General features: G+C 41.1%; 1 protein-coding gene across 1 annotated transcript; it reads right to left on the bottom strand.

The window, feature by feature from the left end:
- Positions 1-12,978: 12,978 nt before the first annotated feature.
- Positions 12,979-22,105, bottom strand: LRAT (lecithin retinol acyltransferase). The gene is made up of 3 exons (XM_037058351.1): positions 22,069-22,105; positions 21,246-21,786; positions 12,979-16,581 (listed from the first exon to the last, which is right to left on the bottom strand). The coding sequence occupies exons 2-3, from the start codon at positions 21,783-21,785 to the stop codon at positions 16,429-16,431; spliced, it is 693 nt and encodes a 230-aa protein (XP_036914246.1). The 5' UTR covers position 21,786; positions 22,069-22,105; the 3' UTR covers positions 12,979-16,428.
- Between the last annotated feature and the right edge of the window lie 383 nt (positions 22,106-22,488).

Below are 22,488 nucleotides of genomic sequence, written 5' to 3' on the forward strand. Positions count from 1 at the left end.
CTTAGGGGAAAATATAGATGTGTCGTAAAAATTCTTTTTTCTCGTGTGATGTTTTCAGGTTTTAAACTGCTGGTTGTACCCTGAACAACCATATGTCTTAACTATGGACCTTTTTAACTAAGAACTTGGGTTTGGGTGGGTGGAGGAATAAAGCTGAAAGGTTGATTTGCAAAATAAGTACTAAACTATAAAGGGCAGTACTTTAATAATAGGCCGACTCTACCCCTAATCGGTTTGTAGAGAGATTTGGCTGTGGGGGAGCTGAATGACCAGGTTCTGTCCTTGTCTAAAACCAACTTGAACAGATACGGTTGTGTGGCATTCTGTACATGTACTGTGACTTTTGCTTTCTAATTTTAAAGATAAAACTCAGGATTAAATGGCAAACGGAGGAAAAGATGACTTTTGGAACCAACTCTGTAGATGCATAGACTTACAGAATATTAAAAGTGGAAAGAACCTAGATCACGTAGCTTCTCTAACATATGAGGAATTTGATGTCCAAAATAATCCGCTGGGTTACACACACAGCGACACAGGCCTCCTAATTCCCAGCCTCCAGATGCTTCCTTCCACAATAACTTGTGATTTCAGTTTGTTGTCTCTGTATGGTCAGGGCACTAATGAATGTCTTTTTAACTTTTAGCATACTCCAACACTGAGGAATTAACAAAAACTTGGGAGTCAGGCAGATCTAGGCTCAAATCCCTGTATTACTTTTTAGTGGTTGTGACACTTTGGGCAAATAACTTCTCTGAGCCCCAGTTTAAAATGGTGATTATGGGGATTAAATGATAAATAATGTTAACTAATAATGAGCACTTACTATATGCTAGAAACAACTCTAAGGGATTTTCACCTGCTCCTTTAAATTCTCACAGTGACTTTAGCAAAGGTACTAGTCCCATTTTACAAATGGGGAAACTGAGACAGAGAATTAAAGTGGCTCAAGGTCATACAGCAAAAAAGTTGCCCCAGGTTGGCTTTGAGACCTGCAGACATAACCACTACACTATACTCTCATAATGTGTCCAGAAACAAGTGGTGTAATACCCACTGCACACAAAACTAACAGATATTCTTTCCTAAGTTCCCTGTCTTTAAGTCAATGGATACCATCACATTTACAGAGGGTGCATACATTCAAAATAAAGCAACCAGAAAACCTGGACTGATAGAATATACCTATTTAGCTGCTCTTTTTTTTTAACACGTCATTTCTCTACCTCAGGAACTACAGGGATGGTAATTGGTCTATCATATTGATTACTATTTGTGGCTGCTTGTCTATTTTCCCACAAAAAGATTCATGTTGGTGCCGTCTCAATTCCCAATAATTATAGACATATATTTAAAGCTAAACTAACTGAAATTGTGTTAGACATGTTAGCCTGAAAAGTTCAAGGGAAGTTTTTTTTAGGATTTACTGTAGGATCCTTAAGACATCACTAGGTGGAGATGTTATCTTGGCGGAGATGTTATCCACCACCAGGTAGAGAGTTGCAAAAGCTGTCCTTTTAAGTTAGTAGCCTGAAGGGTTGTTGTATATTTTAAGTTTCTTTTTCTTCCCCACCTCCCTGAAAGTATAAAGAAACCAAATAAAAAAAGACTTCTCAAAGGCATTTGAGTCAGGCCATAGTACCCTATTTTAGAAAAGACAGCATCATTTAAAGGCCATTACAGTACTTATGGCCTTTGGGTCAGATTCCTTCTAAACCTTTTCATTATCCATAATGTATAAATAGATGTATATTTCAAACGCTATAAAAACTATGTTCTCTACATGTAAAAGAATGCCCTGGGGTCTAAAATATACCAACTAGGATTATTTTTCAGGAATAAATCCCAAAGTAGGGTTTGTTATAAGTTTATTTGCAAGTTTATGTGAAAAGGCGATCCAAACGAACAGCAACAAACAAGGAAATATGCACCTGTGTGTACAATCTCTACAACAGTCCTGAAATCACTGGCCTTTCATGTTTTGCCAGCTTTTACTAATTTTAATCCAAGTTTCATTCTTTAAAATCAAAATACATTCCCATCTCAACCTGTGCCTCAGCACCACAGAATTACTAAACGCTTTTGACAAAAAAAGGATTTTTGTTCTGTCATAATAATGTATTTAAGCATAAACTGTGGAAACAACTATAAAACGCAGGATCCAAGAAGGCAGAGATTTTTATCTATTTTACTCCTTGCTTATCTCCAATGCCAAGCACAATACTCTGCATAATTATTTGTTGAATAAATGAAGGAATGAATAAAAGATTACATCTTTGAGGCAGCTTGTTTTCCTCTCCAGTTTGAATTCTTGAAGTGGCCTAATGAAAGTAATTCCTATATGATTTCCCAAATTACTAACTTCTAGAAAGACATCTCCATCTCCTACTTCTGTAGAAAACTTAGTGCACTTATTTTCAGAGCATGAGTGCAATGACTTCATACTGTTGGGGTTTAGACAAGTACGAGCTAAAGCCTTGTGAAACTGACAGAAAATTGGACTCCAAAATTAGCTTTTGGACAATTTATGCTGCTCTGTTTATTTATTCCTTGATTCGAAATTATGCTGAAGCTTAAATGCCTGCAGACCCCCAAGGAAATTCTACAGCCAACCCTCTCTTCAGCCTCTAGATGTGTACTTGGAGGACTCTATCCTTTCCTTAACCCCAGAGTAGCTTAAGGCCGTGGGTAATATTGTTCAACAAATATTTGTCCAATACCTACTGATTACTAAACACTTTAGGAAGTCTGATGAGTTGTATTTCCAAAAATTTTTTTTCGTCTGAGGGACAAAGTGGAAGTACAGTGGGCTTTGGAATAAGACAGTACAAATACTGGTAGTGTAAATTTGAACACAAATCATTTAGTCACCCAAGTCTCCGTGTTCACACTAATTACATTTATGAAAGCATTTCATGCCTTGAATGTTAGTTGCCTAGATTAAAGAAGATACTGAAGCAGATAGACTAGATTGCTATGCAGTAATAAACAATCGCACTATCTGAGTTTAAAATAACGAAGGTTGATTTTTCTCCTGGGCTACATTCAGTAGCTGTGGCTCTGCTCTCATGTTTCAGGTCTTTCTCAGGAACCCAGAGTGACTTTGGAGTCACTAGCTGTTACGCTGCAAGTGGCCGTGGCAGAGGGAAGGAGAGCTCTGAACCATCTCACGGGTAATACTTGCCAGCTTCAAAACTGACACGTGTCCTTCTCCAGCACATTTTATTAGCTGGGATGGGTCACATGGTGCCACCTGCAAAGGGGTCTGAAAGGTATAATCTTAGCTACCCAGAGCATGGCACCTGCATTTCACAGAAGGAAGAATTACCAGTAACAGTAACATCTATTCATCATTTTGTTTAGTGCTTAAAACTTAAAATGCTTTATCTTAATTATACTCCACTGCAGCTTGATTTTTTTAGAAAAAAATTGCTTATTGATTTTAGAAAGAGGGAGGGAGAAGAGAGAGAGGCACGCCGATTTGTTGTTCCGCCCTTTCATGCATTTATTTGTTGATTCTTGTATGTGCCCCGACCAGGGATGATCAAAACTGCAACCTTGGTGTAGACAACACTGCAACTAAGCTACTGGGCCGGGGCCAACGTGCTTTGTTAAAAGTACTCTTTTTAATCTCTATCTTACAGGGAAGGAAACGAAAGCTTAAAGGGTTTAGTTTGTTTTGTTTTTCTAACTCTGGTGTTGCTGCTGCTATTTACAGATCTGAATTTAGCAATCAGTATCTTCACGCATCCTCCTGTGACACTAATTGTGACACCTCTGACACTAGTTCTCGGTAGTGTGCCAACACTTGCAGAGCAAAAGGAAGAGATGATAACTTGGGAAGGCTGACAGACTCCGTGTTATAGGACATCTAGAAATACAGGCCCAAAGAGCTGGGTTTTTCACACCCTTTTAGAAAAGTTGGATAATGAACGTCTTGGAGCAAGCAGATGGGTTATTTCCAATGTGCTCAGTGAGAATATTAGATCATTAACATACATCCTCTTTGACTTCTGAGCATCACAGCTCTAAATGAAAAAAGTAACAACTTCTCATTCAAGTCACTGGCATTTTCATTAGCATAATTTATCACAATTATTCATTGATGTAATGTTGGAGGACATATAATGCCCAGGAACTTAGAAATTTACTTTGTTCATAAAATGATGAGTGTGTGCGTGTATATTGTATACATACACAGAGATAATTATGAAGCCTTTAATTGCTTTGTGTTTAGAACTGGTTTTATGCCACAGGAGGCCAGCGGCACTGGAGGACTGAGTAGGACTATGGGGCTCATCCTATCCCGGTAACAAGCCACTCATTACCAGTCCTTAAAACTTTTAGTGAGAGTCTTAGCAGGTCTTCTTGCCTGGAATAGCCAAGCAAGGCTATTCCCTTTCTAGTCTTCTTAAAAGTTGTCAAAAGCAAATGAAAGAAATCTTACGCTTTCTCTACAAAAATTAGTAATTCAAATTACATACATGTTTGTTACATGTTCAGTCTTCATGTGTGTGGTCTTCATGTGATATGTGTTTGTGTATTACATGTGGTGCTTTTCTGCCTCCAGATGGCATGACTAGGGTGTAATATTTTTATTGGCCTAAAATATTAAGTACTTATATAAATTAAGCAGGATACTATGTTTTGGACAAAGTATTTGATATTAAAACCAGGTTTTAAGTTTAATTAATGTCTTTTAGAGTTATTATAAAAAACGTGTTTTACAAAAAGTTTGTTATAATCTTTTGGTTAAGTATATTTGACAACCTTCCCAACGTTTAAAATTTAAAAACTAAGAAATATCTTGAGTTATTCCAGTGGGCTTCTGGAATACCTCAAGGATTTACTCTCTCCTTATAAAAGTTTTTGAACTAATTAGACCTATTTAATATGCTTGAAATTACATGGGAGGCTTTGCCAAACAGAATTGTAGTAACTATTTTATTTTTATACATATATTTTTATCAAAATCGATTTTCTAGAAATTTTAACCTGCCCCCGAGAGGAACTTGCAAAGATTCAGAATCAAGTTCAAAGTGGAAGCTCTCGGGTGGTAGGTGTCCCGTCAATGACACTGGACAAGCCAAGAGTGTTGGCTCCCTGTGGGGACACCGAGCAATGGTATCTGGGTGTTTGTAACCCACACACTGGGGACTTAAGAGTTGTTTCCAGTGCTCGATGCACACTTCCAATAAGTCCTGAACAGCATTTAAGACCTTCCATATTGTTAGGTCTTTATATGAATATTAAGATTGTGTATTAAATCTAAAATTCTGGACTTTGTATTGCTCTTTTATGTTGTTTCCTACTAATTATTACCTATCAAGACATTTTTATCTTGAAATACAAACAAGCAAAGTTCTCTATCAACTGCATTTTAATCGAATCTATAACCATGTCATTTTAACTTTGGTCATTTATAAACAGACACTGTTTTACTCTAATGCATTTGCAAGTGTGTCTTTGAACAGGTTCCCGAAAAAGACTCTGACTTACTCTAAGTGAGAGGTATCTAAGTAGGTCACATCTTTAAACTAAATGAGGATTTATAGAACCTTAAGGAATAACTGGATTCATGGAAATACTGGCAAATAGTCAAAACAAACAAAATTGGTTATATGTTCAAAATATTACTAAATTTAAATCTTTTTGTTTTCCAGATATAAAAAACTTGTTTTTCCCTAGAACAACTTGTAAGCTGTACCCTCATAAACAACATTGAAACATTTCTGTTTTCCTGCCTACCTGATCCCTCCAGAACTCGGCCCCTCTTCACAAATATTATCTTTATGACCATGTGTTTGTTTGCATAAACCCAATAAGAATCTGTTCTCTTTCAACAGCACCAGCTTCCAAATGTGGCTTCATTAACCGAATCTTTATCTGGGATGTCATAATTGAAAGAGTCATACCTGGACTCTGATGTCAACAAAAAGATCTTAAGAAACGAAAGTTGACTTTGAAGCCAATGAAAGCCCTTTGGAGAAATGGCCTAGTAGCTTGCTTGGTCCCATGGTCCCTGGCGGTCTTTCCAAGTAAGGAATGAAGGTTGCTTTCCTGAACGATGGCAAGGAAGGGACCTAAAGACATTTTGGAGATCTCAAGAACTTGAATCCACCCAAACTAATAGATGTTTCAGGCAGAGACGGATAGCAACTGTGCGGCTTGGCTTCTTTGCACTGAGAGGCTGGCAAAAGCTCAATCTGAAGGTTCCTTGTAAAATTCCAGCAAAGTAGATTTGAAAGAGCTTGCATGATCAATTACTATTCTTGTGTTCCATGTAAATAATCAGGCCAAATTGAAACTGGACTTATAGGCAATCTCTTTGATAAAATTAGGATGACTTGGGGAAGAGAAATCATGTTTCAATGGAAATCACAATGTCCAATTGTCATTCCACAGACTGATTGAATCTTAGTTTTTCTAGTTTTCTTCCAAGCTAATGTTTTATTCTTTCTTTCATTCTTTGACTTGGAATTATTGAGAACTACGGATGCAGTATCAGCCATGCAGAATTCGCCTACTACGCTCTGCCTCTTCCTTTTTGGGATTTTAAGACCAATATCTGGTCCTGCTTTTCCTGGCTAACTCCCTTCATAGGACCTATAGCAGCATTTTTCCTTATTCTTTTTTTAGGCCATGTCTCTTCAGGTATCTCATATCCTTCATTCAACAGAACATCCAGGCTCTGGAAGTTTCCCTCCACAAATGACTTCCAGCCTCGGCTCTCACTTTTCAGGCTGACTTCACCTCTTCTCCTTGCTGACCCACACCCAAACCCACAGGCAGGGACGGCTCTACAACCCTGGCCTGCCTGAAGTAGTTACAGAAGAAGAGACCTTCGTCCCTATTCCCCAATACCAGAACTGGGCCAGGTCATGAGAAATAACTGAACTAACAAGCAAAAGAGAGACAGACTCATGGGTGGAGAACAGAGGACAGCTATGAGGGGTGGGAAGGCGAGTAGGTTAGGGGATGGAGGGATTGAGCAAAAAGGGAAAAAAAGACTCATGGACACAGACAGCAGTGTGATGATTGTTGGGGGGGGAGAATATAAAGGAGACTAAATAGTAATGGGAAAGTATAATAAAGATTATATATTTTTTAAAAATTAAGAAAAAAGAATAAATACATTTTAAAACCAGAGAAGGAAATGCAAGGATAAAGTCAGCCCCATTTGCTGTTCTGGCGCCATTTGCTGAGCAGGCCTGTGACCTTGTTAAACACGACGGCCATTTCACTCTTCTGAGCTTCTGTCCCCAGGACTGGAAATCCCAGGAAGCAAGAGCGGAGCTTGACTGAGCCATAGGCAGAAGATAACCTGGGAAGAGACTGCAGCCTCCGGCCTCCTGTCCCAATGCCCCGACAGCCCAGGGGCCACACAGTGGCAGCACCACCCCCGCTCTTTTCTAATCCAATTATAATTCAATCAAAGCTCAAAGCCCCCATCCTCAATGCTGGTGTGTCTCTCCACCACACCCCTGCCCCTCTCCTTTCTGGGAGAGTGAATAAAAACTTTGTTCTCTATACTTTCTTCCGTTTGTGAATTCTTTCACAGCCCACACCCACCACCCTAATGAATATGATTGCTGATTACAACGGAAAAGTTGTTTTAACCTTCCTAGGTTCCGGTTTCGGAAAAGGTGTTCTTTTATAGTACAAGCTCCAGTCGTATTCATGGTCACTGTGCTAAGACCGCACTTCCATTTTCCCTCCCCCTTCCTTTTCCTGGCTGCTTTCCCACAAAAGTCCCTTCTACCCAGCCTCTACATGGAAAGCTCTTTACTGCCAGTAGCCTTTTCTTTTCATAGAGTCCTTACTTTGAAAGAGCCAGCTCACCCAGCTGCTGTAAGCCAGGCTAGTCTGACCACTACTGGGATTTCCCAAAGGTCAGCGGCTGGGGCACATCGTTTGAATGGGCAGACTGACTGCAACAACCACCGGGGCTTTGGGGCCCAAGCACTCTGCCAGCACTGAGGCCTCACGTGGCTGCTGAAGCAGCCCTCCGGCCTGGCTGTGCTCCACAAAGACAGGCAGCAGGAAAACCGGGCAACTGCTTTGTTTCTGAGAGCTAGCCAGTGCCTCAGAAGCTGGAGGATAGAAGGTATGGATGGGTTGGTACCACAGGAGCCGTAAGCCTGGAAACACTGCTCCGAGTGTGGAAGACCCAATACTAACTACAGACTCTTGGTTACCATTCATGAAGCATGTCTATGTGCCAAGCCCACTGGAGGGCACCACATACTCCCCCTGCCGATACTTCACAATCATCTTGAGCGGTAATAGGGTCCCCTATTTACATAGTGACCCTGGAAAACATGGGTTTACCTATGTGGGCCCACTGACACACAGATTGTTTTCAATAAATTCTGTAAAGATATTTTTTCTTCCTTATGATTTTCTTCACATTTTCCCCCTTATAGCTTACTTAATTGTCAGACTATAGTATATAATGCATATGACACACCAAATATGTTTTGACCAACCACTTGTTACCCGATAAGGCTTCTGGTCAACAGTAGGCTATTAGTAGTTATGTTTTGAGGGGGTCAAAAATTATATATACATTTTTAACTGTGAAAAGGGCTGGTATCCCTGCAGCCCACATTGTTTAAGGGTCAACTGTGCCTGAGAAAATGAAGAATGAGATAGTTTGCTGGAGACTCCAGCTGGTCAGGAGCAAGAGTCAAAGCTAGACTTTTTTGTTGTGTCACAGAGGCTCCCTGGTGAAGACTGAATAGAACTGGGGGCGGTGGGTAAAGTCATGATGGGAAACTGCAAGTAAATGTAGTCATGTTTACGAAATAACAGAAAAAAACACGGAGGACTAAACAGAACCAACATTTCCAACACAAATAGTTTATTCCTATTGAATCTAGAAACAAAATTGTTTTGATAATCTCCCATTTAATTAGATGGTGGACTCACAAAAACTTGGGAGAACAGATGTGTCACCAGCAATGAAAGTAGTTCAGGAAAGGTGTCACATAACCATGGCATCCAGGTGGGCACTGGGCCCACATCCTAAAAAGAGGCTGTACTCGCAGAGTCAGTTAAAAACACTTCCAATTGGTGCACACCAAAATCATTTTTTAAAATTGTTTATTGACGAGAGAGAGGGAGAGAGAGAGAGAGAGAGAGGAAGGGAGAGAGTGAGAACATCAATTTGTTATTCCACTTAGTTATGCATTCATCGGTTGATTCTTGTACATGTCCCCACCAGGGGTCTAACCCAAAACCTTGGCATATAGGGATGACGCTCTAACCAACCGAGCCACCCAGCCAGAGCCCAAAACCTTTTTTGTATGTTAATTATCCAGGCGACAAGAGAAACATAGAAATACAGAGGAAAAAGGGAACATTTGCACCCCAAACCCAGAGCCAAGACCTAGGAATGAGGATTTAAACTGTCAGATGAGTTGGTACGTAGAGATAAACAAAGGATTTCACAGGAAATTCACAATGCACAGGGTAAGTGCCGTGTTCGTGCACACGTACCGTGGCCAGGTGAATGTCACCATTAACACTGTCAGGCCGATTGTGAGAGGGAGCGCAGAGCCACCTCCAGCCACTTGGTAGAAAGAAATAGCTGGTGCCTCAGTTTCCACATCAATTGCAGGTAAAGACACGGCACCTTTCTTGTGTTCGTGTGTTCAGTGCATGCCTGTTGAAGGGGGAGGGTAAAAAGAAATGAAGAATGGCTAGTTTGATGCTCGAGTAAATCTGCTGTGGAGCCAAAAAGGAGAGATCTTCTCACTTTGGCTGCCTGTCTATAGGGGGAAAACAAAAGCAAAAACAAAAAAATTCTGAGCCTGAGGTTGTACTCATCCTTTAGAATTTGAGCACTATACTAGACACTTAGAAACACTATAAAAGAGCTTTTAATTTAATTGGCTCGCAGCAGCCAGCTGTTGATGAGGCCAACACTTGGATTCCAACCCTGCCACGGGAAGTGCTTCCCGTCAGCTTAGTCTTTGAGCTCAGCCCCTGGCTCCACTTTAGAGTCACAGATAATGGAAGCTGCTGAGCCTGCCTCCACCAGTTCACTCCCGGTCGGGGAGGGTACTCAGGGTGGGGTCTTTGTGCTCCCTCACCCCTCTGCAAACATTCCGTCTGACACCTAGCAGGTGCCCAGGAGAGTCACGTGAAGTTGGGGGTCCTGTCTTTATGAGAGTAAGCAAACCCCGCGGTCTCTTGAGAGACACACCACCCAGAACATCTGTCCTGCCTGTCTCCCACTCTGCCTTGTGACACATGCCCCATTTCCAGTCTCATTGCCTCCTCAGCCCCTCACCCTTCAAACCCTACTGACACTTCCATTTTGGCTTTACAGTGGCTCTGTCTACAAGGGTTCAAGGGCATGGCTCACAAGTGGTAGAGGCTGGAGGGGAAAACTGCAGGAGGATGTGCAATCCTGTCCAGTCTCAGAAAATGACCCAAACAGAGTTCTGCTGGGTCAACACTATTATATATGTCACACATGTGAATAATGTCCTTCGGTATATTAGCCCAGGCAGATCATGGTTTGTGATTCTACGACTCACCATAGGCCTGGAAGTTGTGTTTGAGGATCTGCACCATTTCCCACTGGTAGGGAGCCAGGACGGTCCACCTGACACCTCTTCGTCTGAGCTTTTCCGTATTCTCTCAGCTCTGTGTGCCTCTGTGTGCATGTGTGCACACCAACAAATGGCTGGCAGACTGACACACCGATTGTTACCATTGCTTGCTTTTTGTGTTATCTGTCTTGGCATTGCATCACAGAAGGAAGCTGCTTTGTGAACAGTTTACTACGGAATAAAGAGTGCTCACCTTTGTCGCCCTCATCAGAGGCTTAATGGGCACGCACAGTGTCTGGTATAACTGGGTTCTGTTGGCATGGATACCAGACCTCAGCTGTGTCAGCTAAACTTCCAGATTCCAGGGGCATCTGAGGGAAAGATGCAGGCAAGGATGGGGTGGCAGGTGGGGCAGATAAAAGTTGATCTTTTCTATTTTTGTAAGACTCTGCCCTGCTATGTAGGTGGGAAGATAACATCAACCACACTATTTTTAAATATTGTTGACTTTCAAATAATCAACCAATGATAGCAGCTGTAGAAGACTGCAGTGACCACCTGGCAAGCTTGAAAACAATTTATCCACATGGAATGCCCAGAGCAGAGCGGGGGATGGGTGTCAGAAGAATCCAGTTTTCATTTCAGTTCTATCACAAGGTCTCCTGGGGATCTATTCTCAAACTCTAAGCCACATATAAAATGAGGAGATTAGAATGGCTCTCACCAAAGCCTCTTGCAGATTAGCCTCTGGGAGCTCTGAACATGCTGCCACCTCTGATTCAATGGACCATCCACCGAAAGTTGCTGTGGCCAGCACTTCTGATTGATGATGCTTTATCCCGAGTTCAGAAGTGTTCAGGACCTGAAAATTCTCCCCTGGGCTTGGGCATCTATGGTTTTCCAAGAAGATTGTGCTCCCATTCTGCTGCTGTGAATGACAATGACTATTAGTCACCTCAACTACCAGTCAGCATGGTTACTTACTGCAACGTCCCGTGTTGTAATAGGCAGTTAGGCAAGAGCAGAGTAGGAACAATAGGCCAGGTGCAGAGTCACTGGGGAGGAGATCCCCAGGTACCTAGCAACGGGCAAAGCCACAAGCCCTTGCAGGACCACTCATTACCCTCTGGGAGATGACATCTAGGCCTCAGTTGTGTTTCAGCTCCAGGCCCAGAAAAACAGCAAACCAGGCAGTGCAATGCCATGGCTGACATCAGGACCAGCTGTATTGACCAAAGATCCCCTGTTGTGGCTCCAACCAATCAGTAGGGACTGATACCCTCAGGATGGAGGGCCCAGTAAGGCTCTCTATAGAGCAAGCCTGCGCCTTTCCCTACCCACTTCTTTCACCAGGGTGCTGCCTTTCTCTCTCTCTCTCCCCCCTCCCCTTTCTCTCTATCCCCTAAGGTCCAAGGGTCCTTTTTTTCCTGAACCCATTTCTTCTATGGCTCATTTCTCCGTGACTTTCTAAATAAACTTTCCCATAATTTGAGTCTCGGCTCGGAATTTTTCTCTTAGCCAGAACTCAGGAACTGAGGTTGTTGAACTGAGGTTAACACTTAGTGCTGTTTTTCCGCCACCAACAGTTTGGCTATAAATCAGCTTGACACAGGTGTGGTAACATCCTATAGTTTCAGTATGCTAATTAAATAAATCTTAAAACATTCATGTTCTGGTCTCTGGCTGAGTGTTCTTTCTGCATGTTGCACCCATTCACCTTACACGGAACAGTACAGATGATCAGGAGATCCCATGAGAGCTGAAACACATAAGACGAGACATGACAGCAAGATGAACACACTAAGTTTTCTTTTAAATGAGAAAAAAACCAGGAGATATTCAGAGAATGAAAATTGACTCATCTTTCTCAAGGTGAAAAAGTAAAAATAAAATAAAAGATGAAAGGGTAACCAGCAAGTTTACAAAGTACATTTAATTACACTTAAGCACTCTGTAAGGAGCTGAAGTTGCAAACTCTTATGCAACTCTTTCCGTTCAAACCACATAGTCCTATAAAACCATGACTTAAACATGTATTTCTGCCTCATTAAAAGAAGACAAAGACTGCAACTCATCTACCCATCCATTCCCACCCTCTAGTACAAACCAAAGAATGGATCCACTTTCAGGGGGGTCAGTTTGAGGGTTGGCAGGAACCAAGTAAAGGGCCATATTGGGAGAACCACAATCCTAAAAGTGAGTCTTTGTTTTTCTACCTGTCGCTGAGGTATGTAAAGAATACGTGAAATACGTGCATTGTCTCAAAATCTCTATTACATAAAGATCTCCACTTGGTTCCAGAGTGATTAATTTCAAATATATGTACAGGACCTTTGAGAGGCATAATTCTCCAGGCAACAATGCTGCAAAAAATGTGAGCTACTTTTTAAGTATTTCAAATTCCAAGACAAGAGAAGACAGTATGTAAAATGGATTTTATTTAACATACATGTATAAAATTACTTAAACTGACAGTTCTTGGTTGGGTAAAACTTTCTAAATACATCATATAAAACAGAAAATTGGTGACTATCATTTCTTATATGCTTCTTGTCTATAGCAAGAGTTTTGCCATTGGCATAAATCTGATGTCGTGGCAAAAATTTTTTTTCTATCTGATGGTAGTAGTATGAGATAGAAAATGAAAAAATAAAATAATCTATCCGTATTGTGAAAAACTAATATTTTAAACAACAAAGGCTTACATATTTGCCTGTCCCTAGAAATATATCTAGCAGAACAAAGGTCTGGAATATTCAATATACACACAATCACCATGTTAATTTATTTTTCAGGAACCAACCTCCTGGCAGGAAATGACACACGACTCCTCCCTGACACCCCAACAAGAGTTACTCACATACGGGTTTGGCTCAAGTCTGCTCTCCACCCTCAGGCCTTTGAGAGATTTAGGACCACAGCTAGTTTCCCCTTCTCCTTTTGGACAAAGTACAAAAGTACTTCGAACTCCAAAAAGGTACTTCGATCCCTTTCTGAACTCCAAACCTCCGTTGCCTGCTCAGAAGGCCCATACTTCTTGTTATACACAAGACTCGCACCACCTGACCGTGGCTTTCCTTCCCCACGTCTCCCATCACCCTTGCCCTGCTCTACCCTCTGAACCACGTCCACTTGCCCAAATGCCCCATGCCAGCTTCGTGCTTTTGGTCAACTAATAGTAGAGACACGTTGTGTGTTTTCATGTGTTCATTCGTGCTGTTCCCATTGTGTTGAATGTTCTGCCCAAATGTGTCCCCTGAAAAACCTCTCATTTTTCTGAGTCTCAGTGCACAGTCCCTATAATTTTGGCCTAACCAGTTAAAACTAATCACTTTGTCTATGCTTTCAATTACAGACAAAGACCATTGTATAAAATCTTAATACTCCTATGTCCGTACGGCCATAAACTCTGATGAAAAGGTCCCACCTGATCCTTGCCTTATTTTATCTTAGCCCAAGGAGTCCTATTTGACCTTCACCTGGGTGTGGCAATGAACAAAATAAGCAACAAAAAGCTGCCTTGGGAACTACTTGATTACTGTTTCACAGGTTAGAAGTTTAGAAATGTAAGAGACTTGCAGGATCATAAGTATGAATCTCAATTGATGGTGCAGTCTTGCAATTCATTACAAGGCACATTCATGGTTCAGGGTTTCTCCCACAACCACATCCAGGGATATTTGCTTTTTTTTCCTAAAAACTCTCCTTTTCTCCTAAGTTCAACAAATTCTAGTGTTGTGGAATGCTTAGTAAATAAAACCTTCCTTCAGTTCTCTCCTCTCCTAAGCAGTGAAACGACACCTCAGTATGATAAGACTACCTCTAACAATTTCTCACCTAATGCTAGCATTGCCTCCTTCACAGGGATTTCTCTGACAATTTAATGTCTTCTTCCCATAACACTGCACACACTTTAATATGCGTAGTTACAAATGATTAATTCTAGAGCATGAATGTGAAAGCAGGTCAGTGCCTGGCATATAATAAGCACTCAAACGAATGATGAATTGGATCTTGTTTTAAGGATATGAAGTGAGTGAAGACTAATTATGTCCATTCCAATCTTAAGTCTTTAATTCCCTTAAGTAAGGGAATTAAATGCCAATTCCCTTGGCATTTAATGAGGGATTATCTTTGAACACAGATTTGATATCAGACGGTGGTTTTTGTTACCTGCAATACTAAAGTCTGCAAAAAGGTATTATGTATGAGGATACCATATTTTAAAACATAAATTTAAATAATTGCTACAAGGGTAATATACATAAGTGAAAAAACACCAATACAATGGATTTCTTGTTGTGGTTGCTTTTACACATACATAATGCAAATAATCTTAAGTGGTTGGAATAGGCCCATAGAACAACTTTATTCTGTGGTATTGCCATTTCATGTTTTAATTATTTAAAATACTCAAATGATTAAACACAAAATCAAACAACTGAATTTGTTGCGGGTAAATGAGTACAGATAAAATATCAGTTACTAAAATCTGCTCTTAAACCTGTTCTGGTCACATTTCTGGGGGACTGACCCCACCCCCCTTGTACCACTCATTATGTGACTTCTTATTTTGTGACCCTTGGTAGTTTTCAAAGTAATTCTAATACTCGAAGGGTAAGTCTTGCTTATGGCTTAATCTTAGAATTTGGTAATTTTGGAAAAGTACTCGAGTGCTTGCTTTCACACCACTACCTCTAATACCCATACAGCCTCAGTATGATCAACTTACATGTCTAGAGGTACAGAGATGCTTTAAAAATTATTTCTAAGCTTTATTTCCTTTGATCCTTACTTGGCAATTAAACTGGAGAAAACTGATTAGAAAGCAAATCTGAGGACTTTAAAAAATTATGCAGTATATTAAGTACAGTAAGTGCTTTAAAAAATAAACCATCCAATGTCATATACACAAGTTACATCACAGGCAAAGGTATAAGAAAACAAACTAAACTTGCTGTAACATTGACCTCTACAAATGCTCTGTAGTAACCACATTGGTATGATAAGAAAGCAGTCAAGAACAAACTTAATTAATGTCTCTAGTCAGTAAGTGGATATCTGTGTATACAATTGGTACATATAAATTCCAAGTATCCAAATTGTTTCAATCTTATATCCATTTACCTCTCAAAAGTTTTTAAAGTATCCACAGAGACACATAATGGGGAAAAAAAGATGCCAGGCCTCCTATTAGGTGAAGTTATATCAAATTGTTTCACTGATGTTATAGTAGCTCTTTCTGTGGGAAAATACATGTTTTTGTAGTTCTGATCAGTTACTTTATCGGTAAACCTTAACTTCATGTAATGAAATATTATTGACTCTTTGGGAATTAAAACACATGAAAAAAAGATTGAGCATTTTTTCTTGACCAATTATCAAACATGTTTTCATCTGAACGAGGGAAATTCTCTCAGTTTAATATAAGTTTTTCAATGAAACAGGGTAAATTTACAATAAAGTTGGTAATCTCATTCAATAAGTCTTCCGATCTTCAGATTCAGAAGGCCTAAGGGCCTAACAGAGAAGAGCAATGATTACAGGAGAAAAAAAAATAACTCAAATTATCTCCTGTGGCCATTGTCTTAGAGGCTGGTTTTGTTGTAATGATGCATTCCGTCACAGATTTTCTGATTTCCAAGATCTGCCCAGTGTTTCAAAATGGAACTGCCAGAGGAAGATGGGGGAAGCCTTTGTTCTTGGGCTTACACAGTAAGCACTTTGTGTGATTCTTAATCACATTTTTATCCAGAACACAGCGCTTCAGTTCACATGTTTCTCAACGATGCTTGTACTGATTTGTGCTCTATAAATATAAACATGTTTACGCACAGAATATACACACTGACATGGGGATGCGCAGTCAGCCAGCCATCCATAAGCAGAATGGAATAACAACTGCAGGGAGAGTGGTGTACGAGGCCAAGCCCAGACAGACTATAGATGCCAGTCCCAAGAGTGCCGAAGCAAGAACGCTTCTCTCATCACGAATAATTATCTTCAAAATCTCACAGAACTGGAAAATAAAATTTAAGAATGTCAGAAAAGGTGGCTAAACCTGAGAATCACATGTACCAAATAATAAAGCACAATTTTCCCGGCTACCAGAAGAACTGGGATTTCTCTTATGACTTATGAAAGAATTTAGGTGTCAAGAGTTTAGTTTCTTGATTCCACATCCCATAATGGCTAGCTGAAATGACCCCTTTGGTAACTGAGTTAATAATGGTGGTTGCCTCTGTGAATACATACCTTTTATAGAAAACTACAGAGACTGTAACCTCATAAAAGTTCAGGGTTAAATGTTAAAAGCATTAAAATGCCAACCAATAACAATATATTCTAAAATTAAACGAGCAAAGAGATCTCTAATGTCCATTACTATTGGTGAATGCAACTCCTCCAATGAACCATTCTAAAATTCGGTGATATGATGATAACTTTTTAAGTTCCTCTTTAAAAATATTTCTCGTATAAATCTCCATATTTAAAGGCATAGAAAATCTAATTTATTGCCATACCCCTTTCCCTGACTAAATAAATTAATCAAGTTTACAAATCAATTATGAGATATGTAATTGGCTGCTGAAAAGATAAATATGATCTTTCATCCTAAAATGTGCATTCTTCTAGCATGTGTAAATTTTTTTCTTAGGAAACTTATTTCACTCAGAATCAGCCCAGGGTCTACATCTTATCAGTTGTGTGACCTCAGGTAAGTCACTTAAACTGTCCAGGCTACGCTCCTCCTCCATGGGCACTGAGGCTGTCGTGAGACTCAAATAGAGCCTTTTATGCAAACACACTCTGCAGTTTCCTCCATGCTGCATAAATGCAAGGTGTTAGGGCGATTATCATTAATGCTGCACCTGCCAAAGGTCATCGCCACCTTAGCACTGTCAGAACAGAATTTAGCAATTAGCTGACATTTTTATATGAGGATTGCTGCTCACTAATTTTAAGCTTCTTTTTCTAGACATGACATTGTATATGCTTTTTTAGGATCTCCTACTGTGGCCTACATAGTACTGGACTAGGTTTCCAAATTCTTAACAGATACCATGTTAAAACAAATCGGAATTTTGCCTTCCATCTTGAGTGTAAGATCAAGATGCCCTTATCGTCCGTCAGGGCCAACAGGACATCATGTGGTCTCCATCAATACTTTTATACAATAGCTAAACAAACAGCGCGTTGGTCTTTTTTTAAAGGTCAAACATACATCGTATTTTGTATCCTTTACTAAACTAACAAGACATTGAGTAACAAATACACAATCTTTCATTGGTAATGATTAAATTGAATAAAGTTTCAGAACCGTGAGAGGTTGCTCAGCAAATAATGGAAAGATATACATCCAGGTAAGTGAGGATGTTATCTTGATATAGTCATCATTTTCTTTCTTTTTCCCAATAATTCTTAATTAAGGCAGATAAAATCACTGTGGACTCTTTTTCCCCAAAGCATATTTTGCCAAACAGCACCTCATCGTTAACGTCCCACTCTTGTTCATCATTAATGTCTCACTCCTCAGCTGTCAGCCCAGGAGGCATCTTTTAGTGGTGGTGCTCAGCCCCCACTAAATGTCTTAGCAATGTCTCACATTGCTAGGTGTTCAGAAGGCTATAGGGACACTCTTGGACTATCGAACCCCAGATATTAAAACGGGTATTTGCATTCATTTTTGGCAATGAAAAGCAATTTCATCAAAGTAAAACAAAGCCAAAAACATAGTGGAAAAAGCATAAGGAATCAGTTACTAGTGAAAGAGTTTTATAGTTTATGAAACACTGAAATAGTGTTAGGGTGAGCAAAAGTAGGTTTACAGTTGTGAGTGCATGAAAGAGTTTATTCTTGTATTATTATTTATCAGTTATTGTATTATTTTCCACACAGCTGTAAGCCAAGTTTTGCCCACATTGTAAAAAAACCCTTAATTTTTTTTAACTTGTAAAAAAAAAAGAGAGCATCGCTACAAAGAAGACTCTCTTCCAGTTCATTTTCAAATTAGTTGCAGTGTTTTCATGAGGAAAAGTGCTCTTGAAAGTTTTTATAAACTCAAATTGAAGAGACAACTTCGCAACTCTAGTGTTGAGCTGGCTAGAGCTATATAGATGAAGAATTCAAAAATCAGACCCAGAACCAGGTTAATTCCTCACCGTTTCTGAAAAGCAGAAAAAGCCAGTCCTCCTTCGGCACAAATGCCCTGCTTCTCACAGAATATGCTCAAAACAGCTCCAAGAAATGAAAAAATTGGGATGGGGTTTCATTTTCCCCGGGAAATCTACTCTGTGGCCAAATTGTTTGTTAGACCATTGAAAATGAAGACAAAAACGCAAGTTTCACAAGAGGTGCTACGCAGCAACAGCAATTAAAATCCTTGACTACTGCTTTAAAACCCTACAAAATTTCCAAAGATGAAAAACTACTCCAACTAGTTACTTACGCAGAATAAATACCTTACTCCCTTAAAAAAGCACTTTGTTTGCATTGTTTTTCTGTAGAAATATATAACACAGAGATATACATGTTCCATGGTACACTGCTAATTAACAGATACAAATACTGTTTCCCTTAGAGAAATGATTTGCTTGGTTTCTGAGTAAATCTGATATGTTTCCTTTTGTACATTTTTGGAACCCGTGTTTGTAAATGTGGTAAAGTTCTTTTCTAAACAGGTCTGGACTGGAGCTGTGATCCTTGATTCACTGAAAAGTGCTCTAACTGTATTTTATTTTGCTTACAAAAGCATTCCTAGATTGAATTTGTTGTGGCTCTATAAATAATCACAAGGTGTTTCATGTATCGATATATAAAAGCATAATACTTTAATGCTGTGCCACAGAGGAATGATTTTCCCCATCTCAATAGACTAAAGTATGGAACAATTAAAAAATCAGTTACACGGACTCATACTCTTTTGGTCCCCCCCCCCCAAAAAAACCCCCAAACATTAAACGTCAAACATGAAGAGTGAATATTAACAACAGCTCTTTAACAACTGCAGGGCAGATTGAGAAAGCTATTAATTGCAAATGAACTTAAAAGTTAAAAGATTTTGAACTAAAAATCCATTGCTCCCCCTTTGGACTTGTGGCTATCTTAAATTCTTTTCTTTGTTCTCTCTCTCTCTTCTTTTTTTTAACAGCACACATTAAAATTACCTTCTGACAGCTAATGGCNAAAATCCTTGACTACTGCTTTAAAACCCTACAAAATTTCCAAAGATGAAAAACTACTCCAACTAGTTACTTACGCAGAATAAATACCTTACTCCCTTAAAAAAGCACTTTGTTTGCATTGTTTTTCTGTAGAAATATATAACACAGAGATATACATGTTCCATGGTACACTGCTAATTAACAGATACAAATACTGTTTCCCTTAGAGAAATGATTTGCTTGGTTTCTGAGTAAATCTGATATGTTTCCTTTTGTACATTTTTGGAACCCGTGTTTGTAAATGTGGTAAAGTTCTTTTCTAAACAGGTCTGGACTGGAGCTGTGATCCTTGATTCACTGAAAAGTGCTCTAACTGTATTTTATTTTGCTTACAAAAGCATTCCTAGATTGACTTTGTTGTGGCTCTATAAATAATCACAAGGTGTTTCATGTATCGATATATAAAAGCATAATACTTTAATGCTGTGCCACAGAGGAATGATTTTTCCCATCTCAATAGACTAAAGTATGGAACAATTAAAAAATCAGTTACACGGACTCATACTCTTTTGGTCCCCCCCCCAAAAAAAAAACCCCAAACAAAAGTCAAACATGAAGAGTGAATATTAACAACAGCTCTTTAACAACTGCAGGACAGATTGAGAAAGCTATTAATTGCAAATGAACTTAAAAGTTAAAAGATTTTGAACTAAAAATCCATTGCTCCCCCTTTGGACTTGTGGCTATCTTAAATTCTTTTCTTTGTTCTCTCTCTCTCTTCTTTTTTTTAACAGCACACATTAAAATTACCTTCTGACAGCTAATGGCTCTTCTTGCAAACCAACTGTTTTTGATCTCTGCGGAATCCATAACCAACCTAATCCTCCTTTGGGGCTAATGGTAAAGGATGCTAACAATGAGGGAATCTGCAGATGGAGATTAAAGTCAACACAGAAAAATTCAAAATACCCAGGAAAAGACGTGTCTGAAGCCCAGATGTGTTTGGGAGTAAGAAGAGATCTACCATGGAGGTCTTCTTACTGGGAATTTTGATGCTTCATATTAAGCAAAGGGAATTAACTCTCTGCAGCTTACAGAGGGAGACCCAACCCTGCAAGCTTGATTACTTTAAGGGCAAAACATTTTGTACCCGGTGCTATGGATTAAATATAAACTCTGGACACCTTCCTTCCAATTGCAATTCTTGGGGAAAGTTGCAATCACATGGGAGATGCAGTCATTTCAACTCCGCTGGGTGGACACCCTGACTGCCTGGGCAGCAATACCCCGGCAGCTCTCTTCGAGCAGCGGGGCAGCCTTACTTCCCCGCCACACCCTCCCTAACCCCCGGCGCCTTGGGAGGTGACCTGCAAAGCAGGCACATCGCCATTAACTTCGTCTGCCTTAGGAACACCAGATCGTTCGTTATGCAATCTATAACTCAGCGCCTGATCCCGGAGGAGAGAAATGGTTAGAGACGGGAGGACCATCCCGCGGATACACCGGCGAGACACTGTACCTTGTCTGCCTGGGGGCTGACCGCGGTGTCGAACCTGCAGTAAGTCACGAAGTGCTCGCAGTTGTTCCACAACAGGCTGTAGGTAGTGATGCCCAGCATCTTCTCCGCCCTTCGCGCCACCTCCTCGTTGAGCAGCGGCTTCTTCTTGAGGGATTTGTCCAGGTGATTGACCAAGATTTGGGCTCCATAGGCAAAGTCATCCACTGTATCCACGCGGATGCTGGCCACCTTGCCAAGAACGCCCAGGATGAGACGCTTGTTGGACACCACGTTCTTCGTGAGCTCCTTATCGTCCGTCAGGGCCAACAGGACGTCGGGCATCATGTGGGCGACCCGGTTGTCGCCCAGATAGATGCCGTAGTGGGTCAGGTGGGTCCGGGGCACCTCCAGGACGTCACCACGGTGGAAGGAGTTGATGTCATGGAAGCTGCTCCTCGCCTTGTCTTCACCCGGGGCGCCCGCACTGAAGAGTTTGCAGTTGTAGATGAGGAGCAACTTCTCCAGCAGTAGGGACACCACCTCCAGCATCGGGTTCTTCATCCTGCTGGGAAACGAGAGTCTTGCGGGGACTGGCGCTGCGGCTGCTCTGGCCGGGCCAGGCCAGGTGAGCCCGCCAGACAGGGGCGCTGCGCTGCAGCTCACCCGCAGGCCCAACCCCGCGCTGGGCACAGGGGCTGCCTGGGAGAGAGGGAGAGGAAAGTGAAGAGGGAGAAGCCTAGAGCCTGGCGTGATCACACCTCACTGGGGACTGGGGAGGGGGAGAAACTGGCGACGGCTGGCCGTGGGGACAATGAGACCAGCGCTGCCAGCAGCAGAAGCGCACCTGGACTCCTCCGTGTGCCTGGGCGCAGGGCGGCGCGCGAAGCTCCGGGGTGCCCGCGTCTCCGAGACCTTTTATCCCCGGCCAGAGGGCGGGGCCGACCGTCGTCACAGACCCGGCGAGACTGCTGATTGGGCGCCGGTGCCACCGCTGCAAGGGGAGAGGGGCGCGCGGAACCTAAACTTGGGGAGAAGGGGGCAGGTAGTCCCCGGGTTCTGGGGACTCCTTCCACACGGGTTCCCTCTTGCACTAACGAGCTAAGCAATTCAGCTTTTAAGCGACCATTTTTGGACTGTAGAGGCCGAGGCGTGGCCGCGCCAGAGGTTCCGCACCTGCCAGGACCAAGGCGGATTCTCCCTACTTCGGAAATGGTGTCTGTGGACAGCTCGTTCAGGCGAGATTTAGGTCCCTGTAAAGGGTTGG

Source organism: Sturnira hondurensis, unplaced genomic scaffold, assembly GCF_014824575.4.
Source record: "Sturnira hondurensis isolate 20B ecotype Veracruz unplaced genomic scaffold, ASM1482457v3 Scaffold0010128, whole genome shotgun sequence".
Lineage (NCBI taxonomy): Eukaryota > Metazoa > Chordata > Mammalia > Chiroptera > Phyllostomidae > Sturnira > Sturnira hondurensis.